We start from the raw sequence: 18397 nt of genomic DNA on the forward strand, positions 1-18397 counted from the left end.
TCTTTTATGATATAAAAGAGATTAAACAAGCAAGTAAGCAAGTGAGCAAGCAGATGGGGAAAGACAGATGCCATGCCATATGAAGATCACCAAGGAGCCAAGGAATAGAAGCTGAAAAGAGACAAGGCCATTCCCCCCTGAGTGGACAGAGAAAGAATGCCTTCCCCTAGAAATGGCATCCTGAATTTGGACTTCTAGCCTCCTAAAACTGTGAGAAAATAAATTTCTGTTGTTTGTTAAAGCCACTCACTTGTGGTTATTTCTGTTATAGCAGCACTAGATAAAGAAGACAGAAGGCCAAGCACAAGGTATCAGCCGCAGCCTATGCTGGAAAAGTCTTATGCTCTGGTGATGGAAAAGTGAAATGTTGTTAGACCTCGCAATGCAGTTTTGTGCCCCAATATAAATACATGAAACTCCAAGAGCCAAGGAATGACAATGAAGAAAAAATTGCAAAAATGAAGCAAGTTCAAGATGGGAGAGCCCACCAACGGCATGTATTCTAATGGAAAAGACTTTCGCAGTTGACTACAATCAGACAGGAAGCACAAGCGAAAACCAACAGGAGGTGGGACGTGCAGGAATCTAAGTGTGTCCCATGCCCATCTGTCCATCCTGGAATGAGTGACAGTATACTTTAAAAGGACACTGAGAAACAAGAAAATGACCTGAGGAAAGTCTACAGAATCCATGAGAAGACAGGAAAAGATTTCCAGTGTCGGGTATGAAAGGCACTGATGAGCTAGAGAGGAGAAAACTAAGAGGAAAAAAAGCAGGCTTGAAGTGTGGCCCATGGGGAGTCCCCTTGTCCCCTGTGGGTCCAGAGTGTAAAACCAAGACTGTGGCTGGGATAGGAATGGGGCAGGCTTTAGCTTACCATAAGGAACTTTCTATTGCTATCATCATTTTTAAGTTTAAATTTTTGAATAAGTAACATACTCTCAGGGTTTAAAAGTAATAAAAGTCGTCAAGGCCTAAAGCGAAGGAAAGGATCCCTGGTGATGCAACACTTAAGTACTGGGTTGCTAAACAAAAAGTTGGAGGCTCAAACCCACTCAGTAGCTCCATGGGAGAAACACCTGGTGATCTGTTTCCACAAAGATTACAGCCTAGAAAACCCTGTAGGGCAGTTCTACTGTCTCGTGGGGTCATTATGAGTTAGAGCAGACTGGAAGGTACCCAACAACAACACCTGGCACTCACACAGGAACAGAAACCATGCCGGTTCCCACCAGTCGGATGGGAAAACGTCATTCACAGGGCATTGGGTAGAGACTTGGGAAGGTCTTGCTTGGCTCAATGCCGGCATGATCGGCCATAGTCTGAGCACTGGTCCAGGACGGCAGGGCAAATCAGAAAAGACCTGAAAGGACCAAACTCTTTCCAAGAAACTTAACTGCATCTCTGAACAAAGCTCAGAAGAGTCACAAGAATATAAAAGCATCCAGCACCCAACAAGCTCAAGTTTACAATGTCTGTCATCCACTCAAGGATTACCAGGCACTAAAAGGAGCAGGAAAACGTGATCCATAATGAGAATAATCATTCGGTTGAAACCTACCAAAAACAGCACAGATACTGAAGTCAGCAAACAAGGACATTATGACAGCTATTACCACATACTCCATGTGCTCAAAAGTTAAGTACAGACATGGAACACATTTAAAAAGACCACATCAAACTTCTAGCAGTGGAAGCTACAGTGTCTGAGATGAAGAACACGCCGGTTGGGATTAATGATTGGTTGGACACTGACTGCAAAAGAAAAATCAGTGAGCTTTAAGAGAAAGCAACAGAAATGATCAGAAACAAATCAGAGACAAAAAGAATGTTTAAAAATAGAGATATATGTCCAAGAGAAAAGAAAGTATATTTCTATATAATAACTATATTTGTAAAATACAACAGCTTTCTTTTTAACACCCCCAGGCTGGAAAAAAGCCAAATGTCCACCCACAAGCGAATGCATGAACAGTTTGTAGAATAGCCACACAGTGGAATACTACTCAGCAATAAAAAAGAACAAAGCATCGATGTGTGCACACTGATGGCTCCAAATAATGACACTGAAAGAAGTCAGACAAAAAGAGCACATACTCCATGGAGTGTGACTCCATTTATATAAAACTCAAGAAAATCCAAAGAATCTACAATGACTAGAAGCAGATAGGTGGGTGCTTGGGGGTGGGAGGGAAGAAGAGGAAGAGAGTTTACATTCAAGCAAGAGGAAATGGTAGGGGGTAGTGGACAGGTCACGGTCCTGATGGTGGCGATGTTTCCGCAAGTGTATACAAATATCAAAACTCATCAGACCATACGCTTCAGTGCCCGGTAATCTTTGAGTGGATGGCAGACATTGTGAGCCTGAGCTTGTTGGGTGCTGGATATTTCTGAATTTCTCTAAATCTTCTTGAGCTTTGCTATTGGAAAGAGTTTGATCCTTTCAGGTCTTGCTTTTCTGATTTGCCTGTCTGCCTTAGGGCAGTGCTCAGTCTACGGCTGATTTTGCTCACTACTGAGCAAAGACCTTCCTGAGTGTATACATATGGCAGAACTCATCAAGCTATTGACTTAAAATATGTACAGTTTATTGTGTGTCGATTAAACCTCCATAAAGCTATAAGAAAAAACCACGCTGCAATAAGCTGGTTGTTCATACAGGCACTAGGACACCTGCAGGAGTTACTTCTGGAGGTGGAGTTCTTGGTCAGAGGGTGTGTGTATCTGAGACTCGGACAGACATCGCAATCTGCCCTGCACAGGTGTGCTGCAGCATTTACACGTGCACCAGACTCAGCAACAGCAGGGGAACGAGCTGCCTCCTGGGATGGGAGCTCCTGGCCACCAAGACATCTGACCAATTCCCAATACTGTTGTTATTAGCTGCCATCCATTCGGCTCTGATTCTAGCTACCTTATGTACAACAGAATAAAACATTGCCTAGTCCTATGTCATCTTCACAATTGTTGACATGCTCCAGTCCATTGTTGTGGCCACTGCATTTTGAGTGCCTTCCAATCTAAGGGACTCATCTTCTAGCTCTATATTGGATAATGTTCTGTTATGATCCATAGGGCTTTCACTGTTAATTTTCAGAAGTAGATTGCCAGGCCTTTCTTCCTAGTCTTAGTCTGGCACTCCACTGAAACCTGTCCACCATGGGTAACCCTGCTGGTGTTTGAAATAACGGTGGCATAGCTTCCAGCATCACAGCAACACGCAAGCCTCCACAGTGCCACAAACTGACAGAGGGGTAGTGGGGTGCCCAGCACTACCCAGCTCCTTTAAGGATGGGAGACAGGAAGTTAGCTATATGCAGTGTGAGACCTATCCTACATGACAGGTAGCAGTGGACATTTACCTGGGAAGAATCTCAGGCACCTAGGAAGTGCTAAGTGTATATGAACAACTCATTCAGTCCTCAGTCCAGTCCAACCAGGAAGTACTACTACTATCCCATTTTAAAGAAGAGGAAACTGAGACTCACAGAAGTCCAGTGACACCCAAGAGCCCCCAGCTGGTAAGTGGTCTACCTAGGTCTTATTGCTCTTAACCATTGTGTTCCTTCGAGGGAAAGGCTCAGATGAGAGATCACTTCCCCACGTGTCTCAGTGAGCAGGTTGTGGGCCCAGCCTCCAAGGTCACCTTGAAGAAGCCGCCTTCTGCGGGGGGCGGGGGGGTTGCATCTGAGTGTGAGGCTGAGGGGAAGTCCTACCAGGTCTCTTTACAAGGAGGGCACTGTGGACTCTGAAGACCAGTGAGCACGCTGCTCTCAAGGGCTAAATTCAAACACGTATGTCTGTGTAGCTGCAGATACATTAACAAAGTGGCTGTACCCCATCCGGGCTGTCAGAGAGCAAACTCACATCAGTAATGCTGGTTTCTGTGCTGTGAAAGCAGCTTTCCTTTCTTCTGGGGAAAACTGTGAGCTCACTGAGAGAGGGTACAGCAGCAGCAGGATACGCAGGGGCCTAAGCCCTGAGGAGAGGACTCCTCCCCACCCGATGGAGCAGACTCCTGCTGCATTCTTCCTCCTCTGGTTGGGCTGGACGCAGGCCCAGTCGTGGACGCACATGGTAGAGGCCACAGAGCCACCGCAAGGCCCATAAGGGGTGGCCTGGGGATTCTGAATGTGCCAGGGAGATGGTAGAGAGATTCCGTACAGTTGCTCCGCTCTCCCAGGCTCACCCCAGAGCTGCAGGTATGAGGGTCTTCCCCGAGTCAGTGTGCCCAACACCAAGAAATGGATCCACTAACAGTTTCTCCCAAGGCCCCAGACTGGCTGCTGGGCAGTGCCCACTGGAGAGGGGAGAGAATCATGGTCAAGGCCTAGAAACCCAAACAGACATTGTCACCTCCTCACATAACGCTGGGGCCTGAGGCCTGGACCTAACTGGGTTGATGGACAGCTGCCACAAGGATGCTGACAGTCTTTGTAGGGTTCACACAACACATACAGCCTCACGTAATGTGATATTCAAAATGTCCAGGGCACCAAAAAAAAAAAAAAAGGAAAAACTTAGGTATAAATCTAACAAAACATGTACAGAATCTGTATGCTGATGAAAGAAATCAAAGACCTAAGTAATTAGAGAAGTAGGAGATACATATGGTGATCATGGATTGTAAGACTCACAATCAGGAGAATGTTAATTCTCCCCCAAATAGAACTACATAGATTTAACCCAATACCAATCCAAATCTCAGCAGGAATATCTGTAGATACAGACGAACTGATTCTAAAATGTATATGGAAACACAAAGGAATGAGAATTGCTGAAACCATTCTGCAACAGTAAAAAAATTGGAGGAATCATAGAACCAGATTTTAAGATTAACTATAAGGTTACAGTAACCAAGGCAGTGGCAAAGGTATAAACACATCGAGCAAAAGAACAAGACAGACAGTCCAGAAATAGAAGCAACAAACATGCCCAACTGACTTTTGGCAGAGGTGCAAAAGCAATTCAGTGGAGGAAAGGGAGCCTTTTCAATAAATGGTGTTGGAGCAATTGGACACCCGTAGGCAAAAAGTAAACCTCGACCTCGACCTCATATCTTGCACAAAGATTAACCGAACATGGATCACATGCTTCACTGTAGAACTATAAAAGTTTTAGAATAAAGAACAGGAGAAAGTCTTTGCTGCCTTGGGCTAGCTGAAGAGTTCTTAGATTTGAAACCAAAAACAAGTTCCATGAGAGAGAAGATTAATAAATCAGACTTTGTTATAGATTGAACTGTGTCCCCCCAAAATGTGTGTCAACTTGGCTAGGCCATGATTCCCAGTATTGTGTAGCTGTCCTCCAGTTTGAGATCTGGCGTAATTACCTATGTGTTGTAAACCCTAACCTCTACGATGTTAATGAGGCAGGATTAGAGGCAGTTATGTTAATGAGGCAGGACACACTCTACAGGATTAGGTTGTATCTTGAGTCAATCTCTTTTGAGATATAAAAGAGAGAAGCTAGCAGAGAGGAGAGGGGCCTCATTACCACCAAGCAAGAAAAGCTAGGAGTGGGGCGTGTCCTTTGGACCCAGGGTCACTGCACTGAGAAGCTCCTAAACCAGGGGAAGATTTATGATGAGAAATTTCCCTCAGAGCCAACAGAGAAAGCCTTCCCCTGGAGCTGGCACCCTGAATTTGGACTTCTAGCTTCCTAAACTGTGAGAGAGTAAATTTCTGCTGGTTAAAGCCAAGCACCTGTGGTATTTCTGTTATAGCAGCACTAGATAACTAAGATAGTATCATCAAAATTAAAAATGTTTGCTCTAGAAAAAACAATGTTAAGAGAATTAAAACAAACAAACAAACAAGCTACAGAATAAGAGAAAATATTTGCAAATCACATGTGATGGTTCAAGTTGTGTGTCAACTTGGCTGGGCCACGATTCTCAGTGGTTTGTCATGTGATGTGATCATTTCCATGGTGAGATTTGTTATAACGTGATCACCTCCATGATGGGATCTGCTGTGAGAAGCCCATCAGTTGAAAGGAGTTTCCTTGGGCTTGCGGCCTGCATCGAATATAAGTGGACATTCTGGCAAGGCTAGTGGGGGCAGCTGGCTCCTGTTTGTCTGACCTCCTGTTCTTGGGACTTGAGCTAGCAGCTTACCTGTGGTCTTGCCTGCCGATCTTGGGATTCTCTGATCTTCACAGCCTGTGAGTAAGTGCCCTGCTCTCTGACCTGTTGATCTTGGGTTCACCAGGCCCTACAGCTATGTGAATCAGAAGAAGCCTATATTCTGACCCATGGACTTGGGATGTTCTAGCCTCTACAACCACGTGAGCCATTTTCTTGATATAAATCTCTCTCTATATATATACGTATATACTTTACTAGTTTTGCTTCTCTGGAGAACTCAGCCTAAGACACATATTTGACAAGGGATTTATATCCAAAATATAAAAGAACTTGCAAAACTCAACATTAAGTAAACTGAATTTAAAAAAACGAGCAAAAAAATTGGACAGGCACTTCAAATAAGCACATGAAAAGTTGTTTGACCTCAGTAGCCATTGTTGTCATAGTTGTGTACTGTGGAGTCGATTCTGACTCACAGCCATGCTATAGGGCAGAGCAGAAATGCACCAGAGGGTTTCTAAGGGCGTAATCTTTATAGGAGCAGATCACCAGGTATTTTCTCCCACAGAGCTGCTGGAGGAGTTTGAACCTCATCAATCTTTCTGTTAGCAGCTGAGTGCTTAGCCATTATGTCGTAGCCATTAGAGAAATGCACACAAAAACCAAGATGAGAGACACTACATGCCCACTTGTTGTTTGGTGCCGTGCAGTCGGTTCCAACTCATACTGACCCTATGTACAAACACTGCCTGGTCCTGCACCATCCTCACAATCATTGTTATGCTTTAGCTTATTCTTGCAGCCACTGAGTCAATCCATTTTGTTGAGGGTCTTCCTCTTTTGCACTGATCCTCTACTTTACCAAGCAGGATGTCCTTCTCCAGGGACTCTTCCTTCCTGATAACACGTTCAAAGTATGTGAGACAAAGTCTTGCCATCCTTGCTTCTAAGGAACATTCTGGCTGTAATTCTTCCAAGACAAATTTGTCCATTCTTCTGGCCCCAGAACCACCCAGTGCCATCAAGTCGATTCCGACTCATAGTGACCCTATAGGACAGAGTAGAACTGCCCCATAGAGTTTCCAAGGAGCGCCTGGTGGATTCGAACTGCGGACCCTTTGGTTAGCAGCCGTAGCACTTAACCACTACGCCACCAGGGTTTCCTTCTGGCAGTCCATGGTATATTCAATACTCTTCGCTAACACCCTAACTCAAAGGCATCAATTCTTCTTCTGTCTTCCTTATTCATTGTCCAGCTTTCACATGCATATGAGGCAGTTGAAAACACCATGGAATGGGTCAGGCGCACCTTAGTCCTTGAAATGACATCTTTGTTTTTTAACACTTCGAAGAGGTCTTTTGCAGCAATGCAATGCGTCTTTCATAGGCATTGATCGTGGATCCAAGTAAAATCCTCGACAACGTCAATATTTTCTTCATTTATCATGATGTTGCTTATTGGACCAGTTGAGAGGATTTTTGTCTTCTTTATGTTGAGGTGTAATCCATACCAAAGGCTGTGGTGTTTGATCTTTATCAATAAGTACTTTAAATCCTCTTTACTTTCAGCAAGCAAGGTTGTGTCACCTGTACACTGCAGGTTGTTAATGAGTCTTCCTCTAAAGCTGATGCCCCATTCTTCTTCATATAGTCCAGCTTCTTGGATTATTTGCTCAGCATACAGATTGAATAGGTATGGTGAAAGGATACAACTTGACCCACATTTCCTGACTTTAAATCACGCAGCATCCCCTTGTTCTGTTTGGATGACTGCCTCTTGTTCTATGTATAGGTTTCTCATGAGCACAATTAAGTGTTCTGGAATTCCCATTCTTTGCAATGTTATCCATAATTTCTTATGATCCACACAGTCTAATGTATTTGCATAGCCAATAAAACACAGGTAAACATCTTTCTGGTATTCTCTGCTTTCAGCCAAGATTCACCAGACATCAGCAATGATATTCCTTGTTTCCATGTCCTCTTCTGAATCCAGCTTGAATTTCTGGCAGTTCCCTTTCCATGTACTGCTGCAAACACTTTTGAATGATCTTCTGCAAAATTTTACTACTGTGTGATATTAATGATATTGTTCGATGATTTCTGCATTCTGTTGGATCACCTTTCTTTGGAATGGATCTATTCTAGTCAGTTGGCCAGGTAGCTGTCTTCCAAATTTGTTGACATAGATGAGTGAGCCCTTCCGGTGCTGCATCCGTTTCTTGAAACATCTGAATCGGTATTCTGTCAATTCCTGGAGCCTTCTTTTCCCCCAATGCCTTCAGGGCAGCTTGGACCTCTTTCTTCAGGACCATCAGTTCTTGATCATATGCTGCCTCCTGAAATGGTTGAATGTTGACCAGTTCTCTTTGGTACAGTGAGAGTGTGTATTCCTTCCATCCTCTTTTGATGCTTCCTGTGTCATTTAATATTTTCCCCATAAATCTTTCAATATTGCAGCTCAAGTCTTGAATTTTTTCTTCAGTTCTTTCGGCTTGAGAAATGCCGAACATATTCTTCCCTTTGGGTTGTCTAACTCCAGGTTTTTTCACATTTCATTGTGATATTTTACTTAGTCTTCTCAAGCTGCCTTCTGAAGTCTGTTGAACACTAATGACCAAAGACCAGATGAGTTGTGGAATGATATTAAGGATATCATACATGAAGAAAGCAAGGGGTCATTAAAATGACAAGAAAGACAAGACCAAAATGGATGTCAGAAAAGACCCTGAAACTTGTTCTTGAATGTGGAGTAGCTTAAGTGAAAAGAAGAAATGATGAAGTAAAAGAGCTGAACAGAAGATTTCAAAAGGCGGCTTGAGAAGACATGGCCACTAGAAGGACTAAAAAGAAAAAATGGACAATACCTACTGCTGACAAATATGTGGTGTAACATGAACTCTCACGCATTTCTCTTTAAGAAACTGCCAACCCATTTTTCAAAACTACACATACACTTTAAAGTATGAGTAAAGCAGCAGGTAAGTGAAAAAGAGGAAGACCCTCAAGGAGGTAGATTGACACAGTAGCTGCAATAATGGTCTCAAACACAGCAACGGTTCTAAGGATGGCACAGGATCTGGCAGCGTTTTGTTCTGTTACAGACAATATTGCCAGGAGTTGGAACCACCTCAATGGCACCCAACAACAACAACAACAAACATATGCTTCATGTATACCTAAAAATTCCTCTCCTGGGTAGCTACCCTGGAGAAATAAAAACTCATGTTCACAAAAACCTGTACACAAATGTTTATAGCTGCTCTATTCATAATTGCCTAAAACTGTACACAACACAAATGTCCTTCAACAGGGGAATGAACTACAAGCACAAAACAACAATAACAAAAAAAACCTCTGTGATATCCACATAATAGAGTATTACTAAGCAATAAAAGAATAATAATACTTTCATACGTGTAACAACTTGGATGAACCTCAAAGACATTGTGCTGATTGAAAGAAGCCAGTCTTAAAAGATTATACATCTTATGATTCCATTTATAGGAGTTCTCGAAAAGACAAAACTATACCTGAGCAGGTCAGTTTGCCAGGGGTATGAGCACGTGGGTGGGATGAGTTTAAAGGGAGAGCGTATGCGAGTTCTAAAGGTGATGGAACGATTTTATATCCTGATTATGGGGTGATTAAAACTCATAAAACTTCTGGAGACATTGAGGCTGGATGAAACCCCAAAACTTTTGCCCTAAATCTTTAAAACTTAAACAAAAATATCCCGAGGTCTTCTTAAAACCAAACCTTGAGTATTATGCATTTTAAAGATCTATCTGTACAGGATCAAACTGACAACGGCAACTCGGAAGATTAGATTAGACATGAATCATAGTGGGCAGTGAGTTCATGGAGGAACAACTCAGAAAAGGACGGTGAGAATGGTCACACAACTCGAAGAATGTAATCAATGTCACTGAATTGTATATGCAGAAATTGTTGGTGTTTTTTCTGCTGTGTATATCCTCAACAACAATCATGAAAAATAAAAAAAACTTTTATGGGAAAAAAACATAAAATTCGTAGAACTGTACATCATAAGAAAAAAAGTCAATTTTGCTATATAGTAATTTAGAAAGTAAAAAAATAAAAAATCCTGTAGGATATACTCTATCCCTTATTGTGGTGATGACGTGTGTGTGTGTGTGTGTGCATGTGTGGGTGTGGGTGTGTGTGTGTGTACACATGAGGGTCAGAACTCACCTGTAGCACGTGGTGGGGGGAAGGTAGTGGGAGGTATATTTCATTACTGGCATTCTTCAGGACTGCAGGCGTATGGTGATGATAAAAAGCAGGTGGACTTTTCCTCAGTTTGATTCCTATTGTAAAATGCTCTACAGATAATGCAACTTCAAGTTACCTGTGCCCTGAGGAGCTACCCCTACCTCTGGGTTCCCTGGGTTCCTCCTGCCCCTAAACTGTACATTCACAATGGATGCATTTCTTTGCGCGCACATTATTCCTCCGTAAGATAAATACGAATTATTTCAAAAACCCTCCTGGGGCTGCAATTAGAATTCAATGAGAAACTCAGAGAAAGCGCTGGCCCACAGGAAGTGATAAAAAAAAATGGCGCCACTTGTCTGCCACGTGGGAGGCCCACATTTGATTTCGGGCCAGTTCTCCTCACACGTAGCCACCACTTGTCTGTCAGTGGAGGCTTTCGTGTTGCTATGACGCTGAACAGGCCTCAGCGGAGCTTCCAGACTAAGGTGGACTTGGGAGAAAGGCTTGGCAACCCGCTTTTGAGAAACCAGCTGACGAAAACCCTATGGATCACAATAGTCTGATCTGTAGCCCATCGTGGGGATAATGCAGGACCACGCAGCATTTCATTTTGTTGTGTATGGGGTCACCACGAGTAGGGAGCCAACTAGACAGCAGCTAACAAAAACAACATGGAGCCCTGGTGGTGCAATGGTTAAGCACCCGGCTGCTAACTGAAAAGTTAAAAATTCAAATCTACCACTCGTTCCATAGGAGAAAGACCTGGCAATCTGCTTGCGTAAAGATTAAACCAAACCAAACGCATTGCTGTCGACTCAATTCTGACTCATATTGGCCCTATATGACAGAGTAGAACTGCCCCATAAGGTTTCCTAGGCTGTAATCTTTATGTAAGCAGACTGCCACATCTTTCTCCTGCAAAGAGGCTAGAGCAGCCGGTGGGTTTGAACCACTGACCTCTCAGTTAGCAGCTGAGGGCTTAACCACTAAGCCACCAGGGCTTCTTCCATAAAGATTACAGCCTAGGAAACTCTACGGGGCATTTCTATTCTGTCCTACAGGGTCACTGTAAGTTGGAATTGACTCTATGGCACTCAACAACAACAACGACAGCTTTTCCTGCAATTATTATGGTCACTACTAGAGGGAGCAGCCGTCATCTACTTCTTCAGCCTCCGGACTGAGCTAGAGGTGGCAGATGTGTGATGGCAGCAGAGGCCCCTGTGCTTGGTCCTGGCCTCTCCGTCAAACCGAGGTGTCTCGTGCTGGCTGGACAGCCAGGGCTCAGCACCTCCACCAAACCCTAGAACCTGGCCACGCAGCGTTTAGGGCTGTGTCCTCCTGGAGGCTGCCGCCTGTCTGTGGACCCAGCAGCTGGGCTCTGCACTCCCTGCCTCTGCAGTGCTAAAGAAGTGGGTTTGTACTGGACAGAGCAGGCTGATGCTGGCCGTTGCTTTCCATGGCCTGAGAGCCACGAGTCGGCCTGGAAGGGGTGGTGAGCAGCATGCCCACCCCCTCGGGCTATCTTCAGGTCTCAGGTACATGTGTGCTCTGAAAGCTGGGTGGGGGCGGTGCCTTCTGGACACAAAGCCGGGGTGTGATGAGATGATCATTACAGCCAAGCCCAGAGCTGGATCCTCTGCACATGGGGGTCTGCAGATGGCCACTCCAGTCCCCTGGGGCATGGTGTCCCCGACTCCGCAACAAGGCACCCTCCACTCCAGGCAAGGAGGGTGATGCTCCTGTGTAGTGCAAGGAGGCCCAGACCGCAGCTGGGTGAGCACTGGGAGGGAGGGAACGAGACTCCAGCCAGTGTGACTAATCGGAGTTGGCACAGACACACACTTCTTGGGAATTACTGAAACTACCCCGTCGCTAAACCCACAGACAACATTTAGAATCTGCACTGGGTTAGGGCTGCTATTTGACAGCAGAAAAGAAAGATCCAGATTTGTTCCAGCTGAAAGGTCCTTTAGCTGCTGTCACTTAAATCTTGACTAAAGTTTCCCCTATTTTTCTTTGTTAAAAAAATGACGTTTTATATATATATATATATATATATATAAACCAAAAAGCCAAACTCATTGCCGTTGAGTCAATTCCGACTCATAGCTACCCTATAGGTCAGAGTAGAACTGCCCCACAGGGTTTCCAAGGTTGTAAATCTTTACCGAAGCAGACTGCCACATGTTTCTCCTATGGAGAAGCTGGTAGGTTCAAACTGGCAACCTTTCAGTTAGCAGCCAAGTGCTTTAAGCTCTGTGCCATGAGTGCTTCTTGGATGCATATATGTAGATATATGTATATATACAACATATATGTATATATGGAAACCTTGGTGGTGGCATAGCAGTTAAGACCTAGACTGCTAACCAAAAGGTTGGCAGCTCGAATCCACCAGGCGCTCCTTGGAAACCCTATGGGGCAGTTCTACTCTGTCCTATAGAGTCACTATAGTCGAAATTGACTCAACGGCAGCTGGTTTTATATGTATATATACATCTGTCTATATATACATGTTGTTGCTGTACAGCTGATGTCAACTCACAGCGACCCCATGTGATGGAGTAGAACTGCCCCATAGGGTTTTCTAGGCTTTAATCTTTAAGGGAGCAGATCGTCAGGTCTTTCTCCTGTGGAGCCGCTGGATGGGTTAGAATCTCCAACCTTTTGGTTAGCAGCCAAGCGCTTAACCACTGCGTCACCAAGGCTCCATGCATCACCAGGGCTCCTTTTACAGATATATATACATACAAAAAGAAACCAAACTTGTTGCTGTCAAGTTGATTCTGACTCATAGTGACCCTATAAGACAGAATGGAACTGCCCCATAGGGTTTTCAAGGAGCGCCTGGTAGATTTGAACTGCTGACCTTTTGGTTAGCAGCTGTAGCTCTTAACCACTACCCCACCAGGGTTTCCATACATATACCAAAAAAAAAAAAAAAACCTGAAAACCCAAACCCATTGCCGTCGAGTTGATTCCAACTCATAGTGACCCTATAGGACAGAGTAGAACTGCTGCACAGAGTTTTTCCAAGGAGCGCCTGATGGATCTGAACTGTTGAACTTTTGGTAAGTACCCACAGCTCTGAACCACTATGCCACCAAGGTTTCCTCATATATATACATACATATATATATACACACACATATATATATATTTTTTTTATATATACAATTGAGTATGTGTAGAAACAAACATACTTTTATGTATATATATACATTAACAAACATATATTTATATACATAATTCATATAAGATAAACGTATAATAGATACACATATATATATTAGGAATAAAGGTCTGGCAATCTACTTCTGAAAATTAGCCAATGAAAACTCCATGCATCACAACTGAACATTGTGCAATATAGTGCCAGAAGATAAGCCCCCTAGGTTGGAAGGGACTCAAAATACACAGTGGCCGCAACAATGGACTCAAATATACCAGCAATTGTGAGGATGGGGCAGGACCAGGCAGTGTTTCGTTCTGTTGTGCACGGGGCCACCATGCGTTGGAGCTGGCTTGGTGGCAGGCGACAACATGTTTACATATATACATGTATATGATGATGGCTAAGTGCTTGGCTTCTAACTGAAAGGTTGGTGGTTTGAACCCATCCAGCGGCTCCATGGGACAAAGGCTTGGTGATTTGCCCCCATAAAGATGACAGCGTAAAAAACCCTACGGGGCAGTTCCACTCTATCATTCAGGGTCGCTATGAGTCGGAATCAACTCAACAGAACCCATCAACAACATTTATACATGTATCATAAAGGCCCAGCCTACCCCTGCCCCTACCCTCTAGGAAGAGTGGGTACCCAGGTAAGGCGTATGGGTCAGGGCCTGCCCTGTGCCCCACCTGGCCCCTCCCCCTCTGCACCCGGCCCCTCTCCTGCCTGGCCTGTCCAGCCCCCAGATGAGGGGAGGCCTGAAGGAGGAGGCTGTTTCAGGGTGAGTGTGATGAATGACCGATCATCAGCATCCACTCTGTCTTCCTCTGAACAACCATGTCAGAACACGCTCCACAGTGAATTTTGTAACAGATTTGCAAGAACATCACTTCACACTCAGAGAAAAAAAAAGGAGGAGGAAAATTTAAAGAGATTAAAAAGATGAATTAGTTTTCACCTAAGGAAGGGAGACTTCCTAAATTCCCTCTCTGTCCGTCTGTGTCTTCCTCCCTCTCTCAAGGGCCCTGTGACTGTCGGCTGGCAGGGAGATCAAAGGTGTGCCTGGGCCCCGAGTGTTCACAGGGTCTCCTTCTAGAAAGCTTCTTTAGAGAGCGGGAGAAGGGGGAGGAGGCCAATCTGAGTGTGACTGGATGTCCTCAGGTGCCTGTTCCTGTGAGCCTGGGAGGTTCCCATTCTACGGGAACCAAGTCCTACCTGGCAGAGCTGTCATTCCACATCCAAGTGGGGCAGGCGCCCGATGCCGGGAGGCCGGCCAGTCTCTGCAGCAGGCCCAGCCTCCCTGCGTGCCTCTCCTACACTGCTGGTGGGAGGGCAAGGCTGAGGCAGCCACTGCTGTTCCCAGCGACGCATCGTAAGCAGACGTTGGCCCAACTTCTATTAATTAGACACAAAGGCACTCTCCACAGCTGCTTTCCAAAACGGGGTGGCAGGGACAAGAAGCTCTGATGTAAACAACACCAACACGAAAGCCTTTAAAAAATTTTAAAATATAAATCCAAACAAAACTAAAAACAAATTGAACCTAGACAGTGTTCGGTCCACACCAGGCCGAGGGCATGCTCTGTTAGCAGCAGAATTAAAGGCTGTAGACACAGAGGAAGTCCCCGGGTGGCAGAACAGCTTGACTCGGTTACTAACTTAAAGGCTGGAGGTTCAAATCCACCTGCAGCACTGCGGAAAAAAAGGTCTGGCAATATCTGCTTCCTTAAAGATTACAGACTAGGAAACAATGCAGCAGTTCTACTCTGTCACATGGGGTCACCGGGAGTCAGGCCCGGCAGAAAGAATCCCTCCCTGGGAGAGGAAGCCAAGCAGCAGCTCTGCTGGGCACAGTGGGAGAGCTGTGTGTGAGCCCAGCTCCACAGCCTGGGTCTGGGCAGATACACCTGGAGGATGAAGGGCTTGGCCACACAAGCTTCAGGGAGGAGGGAGGAAGTGCCCACCTCTATCCCAACTGCCTCTGAGCAGCTGCAGCCCCCTGTGCCCACAGGACCAAGGTCCCATGGTTCCAGGCAGCACCCAGGCCCTTAAGCAGCTGGTCATAGTCACCAGCCTCATTCCCTGATGTCACAGCGCTCCACCACTGGCCCTCATGCAAACAGCCCCTGCCTCACCCTTTCCAGGGCCCTCCGTGCCTCTGGTGGCCCTGAACCACGGGAGACAGATGGGTGGCATCTGTCCCCTGATGACTCTGCCCCAGCTTTCAGAAGGACACAGTGAAGCTGGAATGCTGAGTCGCCCTTGTCATGTAGCAGGGGCTCCCAGCTGCATGGGACACCCTTCCTCTGTGCCCAACGAGACCCAGTGATCACACACACACACACACATACAAACCCCAACCAGCTTCCATCGAGTCAAACCCAACTCATATTGACCCCATGTGTGTCAGAGTAGAACTGGGCTCCACAGGGTTTTCAATGGCTCATTTTTCAGAAGTAGATTTCTGGGCCTTTCTTCTGAGGTGCCTCTGGTTGGACTCAAACCTCCAACCTTTTGGTTAGCAGTGAGCACATTAATTGTTTGCAATACCCAGGGAGCCATTGATGATTACCAAAAAATAAAAAACAAACAAAACAAAAATCCAAACACATTGCCATAGAGTCCATTCCAACCCCAACACCCTGCTCAAAAGCCACGTCCTCTGTGTATGGCAATAACTGTCTTTATCACCAGCCTGGGGTGCTCCGGAAAGTCAGGGTTTGGGGGAAGGCTGATGTGCTGGGGTGGGGGGTGGGGAAGGGGCAGGAGATACTGTGAACACACCCTGAGAAAACCAAGAAATGCTCGCCTGAAATGAGGATTGAGGGTGTGTAGATGACGAACAGAAATGCAACCAGTCTGGTTGTGCTTTGTGTGTGACCCTCTTCTGAGAGGGAGGTGGGTCTGCACCTGGCCACTGTACCCCTACCCACAGCTCCTCCCGGCCTCCACGGATGGCACGGGAGGTGGGGTGGCTGGTCCCTGCTGTCTCTTCTGCAGTTCCCAGCAGAGGCTAGTGATGCTGATATCTGCTCTGCTCTGAGTGGCAAGGAGCCCACCAGACTGTCACTGTTGGACTGGGAAATGACGTTGAGAAACTCCAGACCAGTGGAGACAAACTTTTCTGCAGAGAGCAGCCCAAACAAACAAAAAAAGAACCCAAACTCACTGCTGTGGAGTCGATTCTGACTCACAGCGACTCTACAGGACAGAGCAGCCCAAGTGGAGGGAATTCTACTTAAACAGAAAGAACCTTCCCAGCAGGCAGGACAGAGAGGCTTGAACAGACCCTAGGGGTTAAGGAGTGAAGTGCAGAGACAGGCAGGGCTGAGAGGCCATACCTGAGCGTGTCTACTTCCTCCCTGGAGAACAAGAAGCTCTGGTCAGCAGGGTCTGCCTGGGACTTCAAGAGCTTCAGCTCCATCTCCAGCTGCAAGAAGACACAGGGACAAGGGTCAGCTCAGATGTGGGCCGGGGGGGGGGGTGCTTGCTGCCACAAGGCCGCATGCATAGACACAGGCTGGGACAGAGGCCAGCTGACACAAAGCAGTGCCCCCACTGGCTCCTGATGGCTGGAAAGGGCCCCTCCAGCCTGAGAACAGACACTCTAAAGAGGTCCTGTGGTCTAAGGCCCTCACACGGCCCCCTCCTGGGAGGGGGGCAATTATACCTCTGTTGGGTGGCAGGCTCAAACGGAGTTCTGGCCACTCTTCCAGTCCAGCCCTCGGTTACCCCAGCCCCTCAACCACAGTCCTACTTGGGCGCCCCCAAGGAATGTCAGTAAAGGAGAGGAGAGTGGAGGCTATGTGGGGAGGTAGGCTGGAGGGTGAGCTTCAGGGAGAGACGGCTCGAAGCCACACCAGCTCACCCACTTCAAAAATGGACGTCTTTAGAGCCTCAGGCCTCACTTCTGAAAACAAGGCCCATGAGGTCATACAGGGAGCCCCAGGGACCCCACTTCTGAAAGAAGGCTCATAAGGTCACATAGGGGAGCCCTGGGGACCTCACTTTTGAAATGAGGCCCACAAGGTCATGCAGGGGAGCCCTGGGGATCCCACTTCTGAAAACAAGGCCCATGAGGTCATGCAGGGGAACCCTAGTGCAGAGCAGGGCTCCAGCCACACCCATGGGCCCACTCCATAGGAAGGCCTGCTCTGCATCCCCACAGGTCCCCAGTGTCCTTCTGAGGTCATGTCTTCAGTCCACCACCAGCCCCCCAACCTGCGCAGTTTGCCACCCATCAGCCTGGCCACCCCGCGGCCAGTTACAGAGCCCCTCCTGGTATTCTGGGCTGCAGCCATGTTCTGCCATGGTCCTCACTCATGCCCGATCTGCCCTGCCCACTCAGCCCTGCACTCCAGGTCCCTGTGCCTGGAAGGCCCTGCCCTCCTCTTCCTCTGTCCCAGCAGAATGCCACATCCCCCGAGACCTCATGTCCCCCTGACACTCCACTACCCCCGAGACCCTACATCCCCTGAGAGCCTGTGAACCTGATATGAGTGCTCACAGCACCCAGTGAGTACTCATCGTCATATGCCTCGCCCTGTTTGTGGTTACAGCTCTGTCTCTGTGCCCACCAATCCAGCCTGGTCTCTCTCTAGCACAGGGCTGCAATCCCTGGGAGTGCAGATACGTCTGTCTGTCTGTCTGTCATCTGCCTGGGCCTGGACCACAGCAGGCCCTCGGTAACTATCTGTTGAAGTAGAGATCAGAGGAGTGCAAGGGGGCAGGTTAGGGGGTGTAGGGTGCAGACCCAAACCTGCCGGCCAAGTTCCCTCCCTACTGCTCCCAGGGCTGGAGCTGGAGGTGTGGATGCAGACCCAACTGCATCGGCCCAGGGCTCTTCTCCTGATCCTTGCAGATAGGGCTGGATTTTGTCAAATGCCTTTTATAA

At 46.6% G+C, this 18397-nt stretch overlaps 1 protein-coding gene across 4 annotated transcripts in view; it reads right to left on the minus strand.

The window, feature by feature from the left end:
* The window catches only part of MAD1L1 (mitotic arrest deficient 1 like 1), a 448177-nt gene that overhangs the window by 150640 nt on the left and 279140 nt on the right, over window positions 1-18397 (minus strand). For all 4 annotated transcript variants that reach the window (XM_049904706.1, XM_049904707.1, XM_049904709.1 and 1 more), the window contains one exon: window positions 16845-16933. In XM_049904706.1, coding sequence (XP_049760663.1) covers window positions 16845-16933 — 89 coding nt within the window. The remainder of the gene's footprint in view (window positions 1-16844; window positions 16934-18397) is intronic.

This window comes from Elephas maximus, chromosome 12 (genome assembly GCF_024166365.1).
Source record: "Elephas maximus indicus isolate mEleMax1 chromosome 12, mEleMax1 primary haplotype, whole genome shotgun sequence".
In the NCBI taxonomy this organism is placed as follows: Eukaryota; Metazoa; Chordata; class Mammalia; order Proboscidea; family Elephantidae; genus Elephas; species Elephas maximus.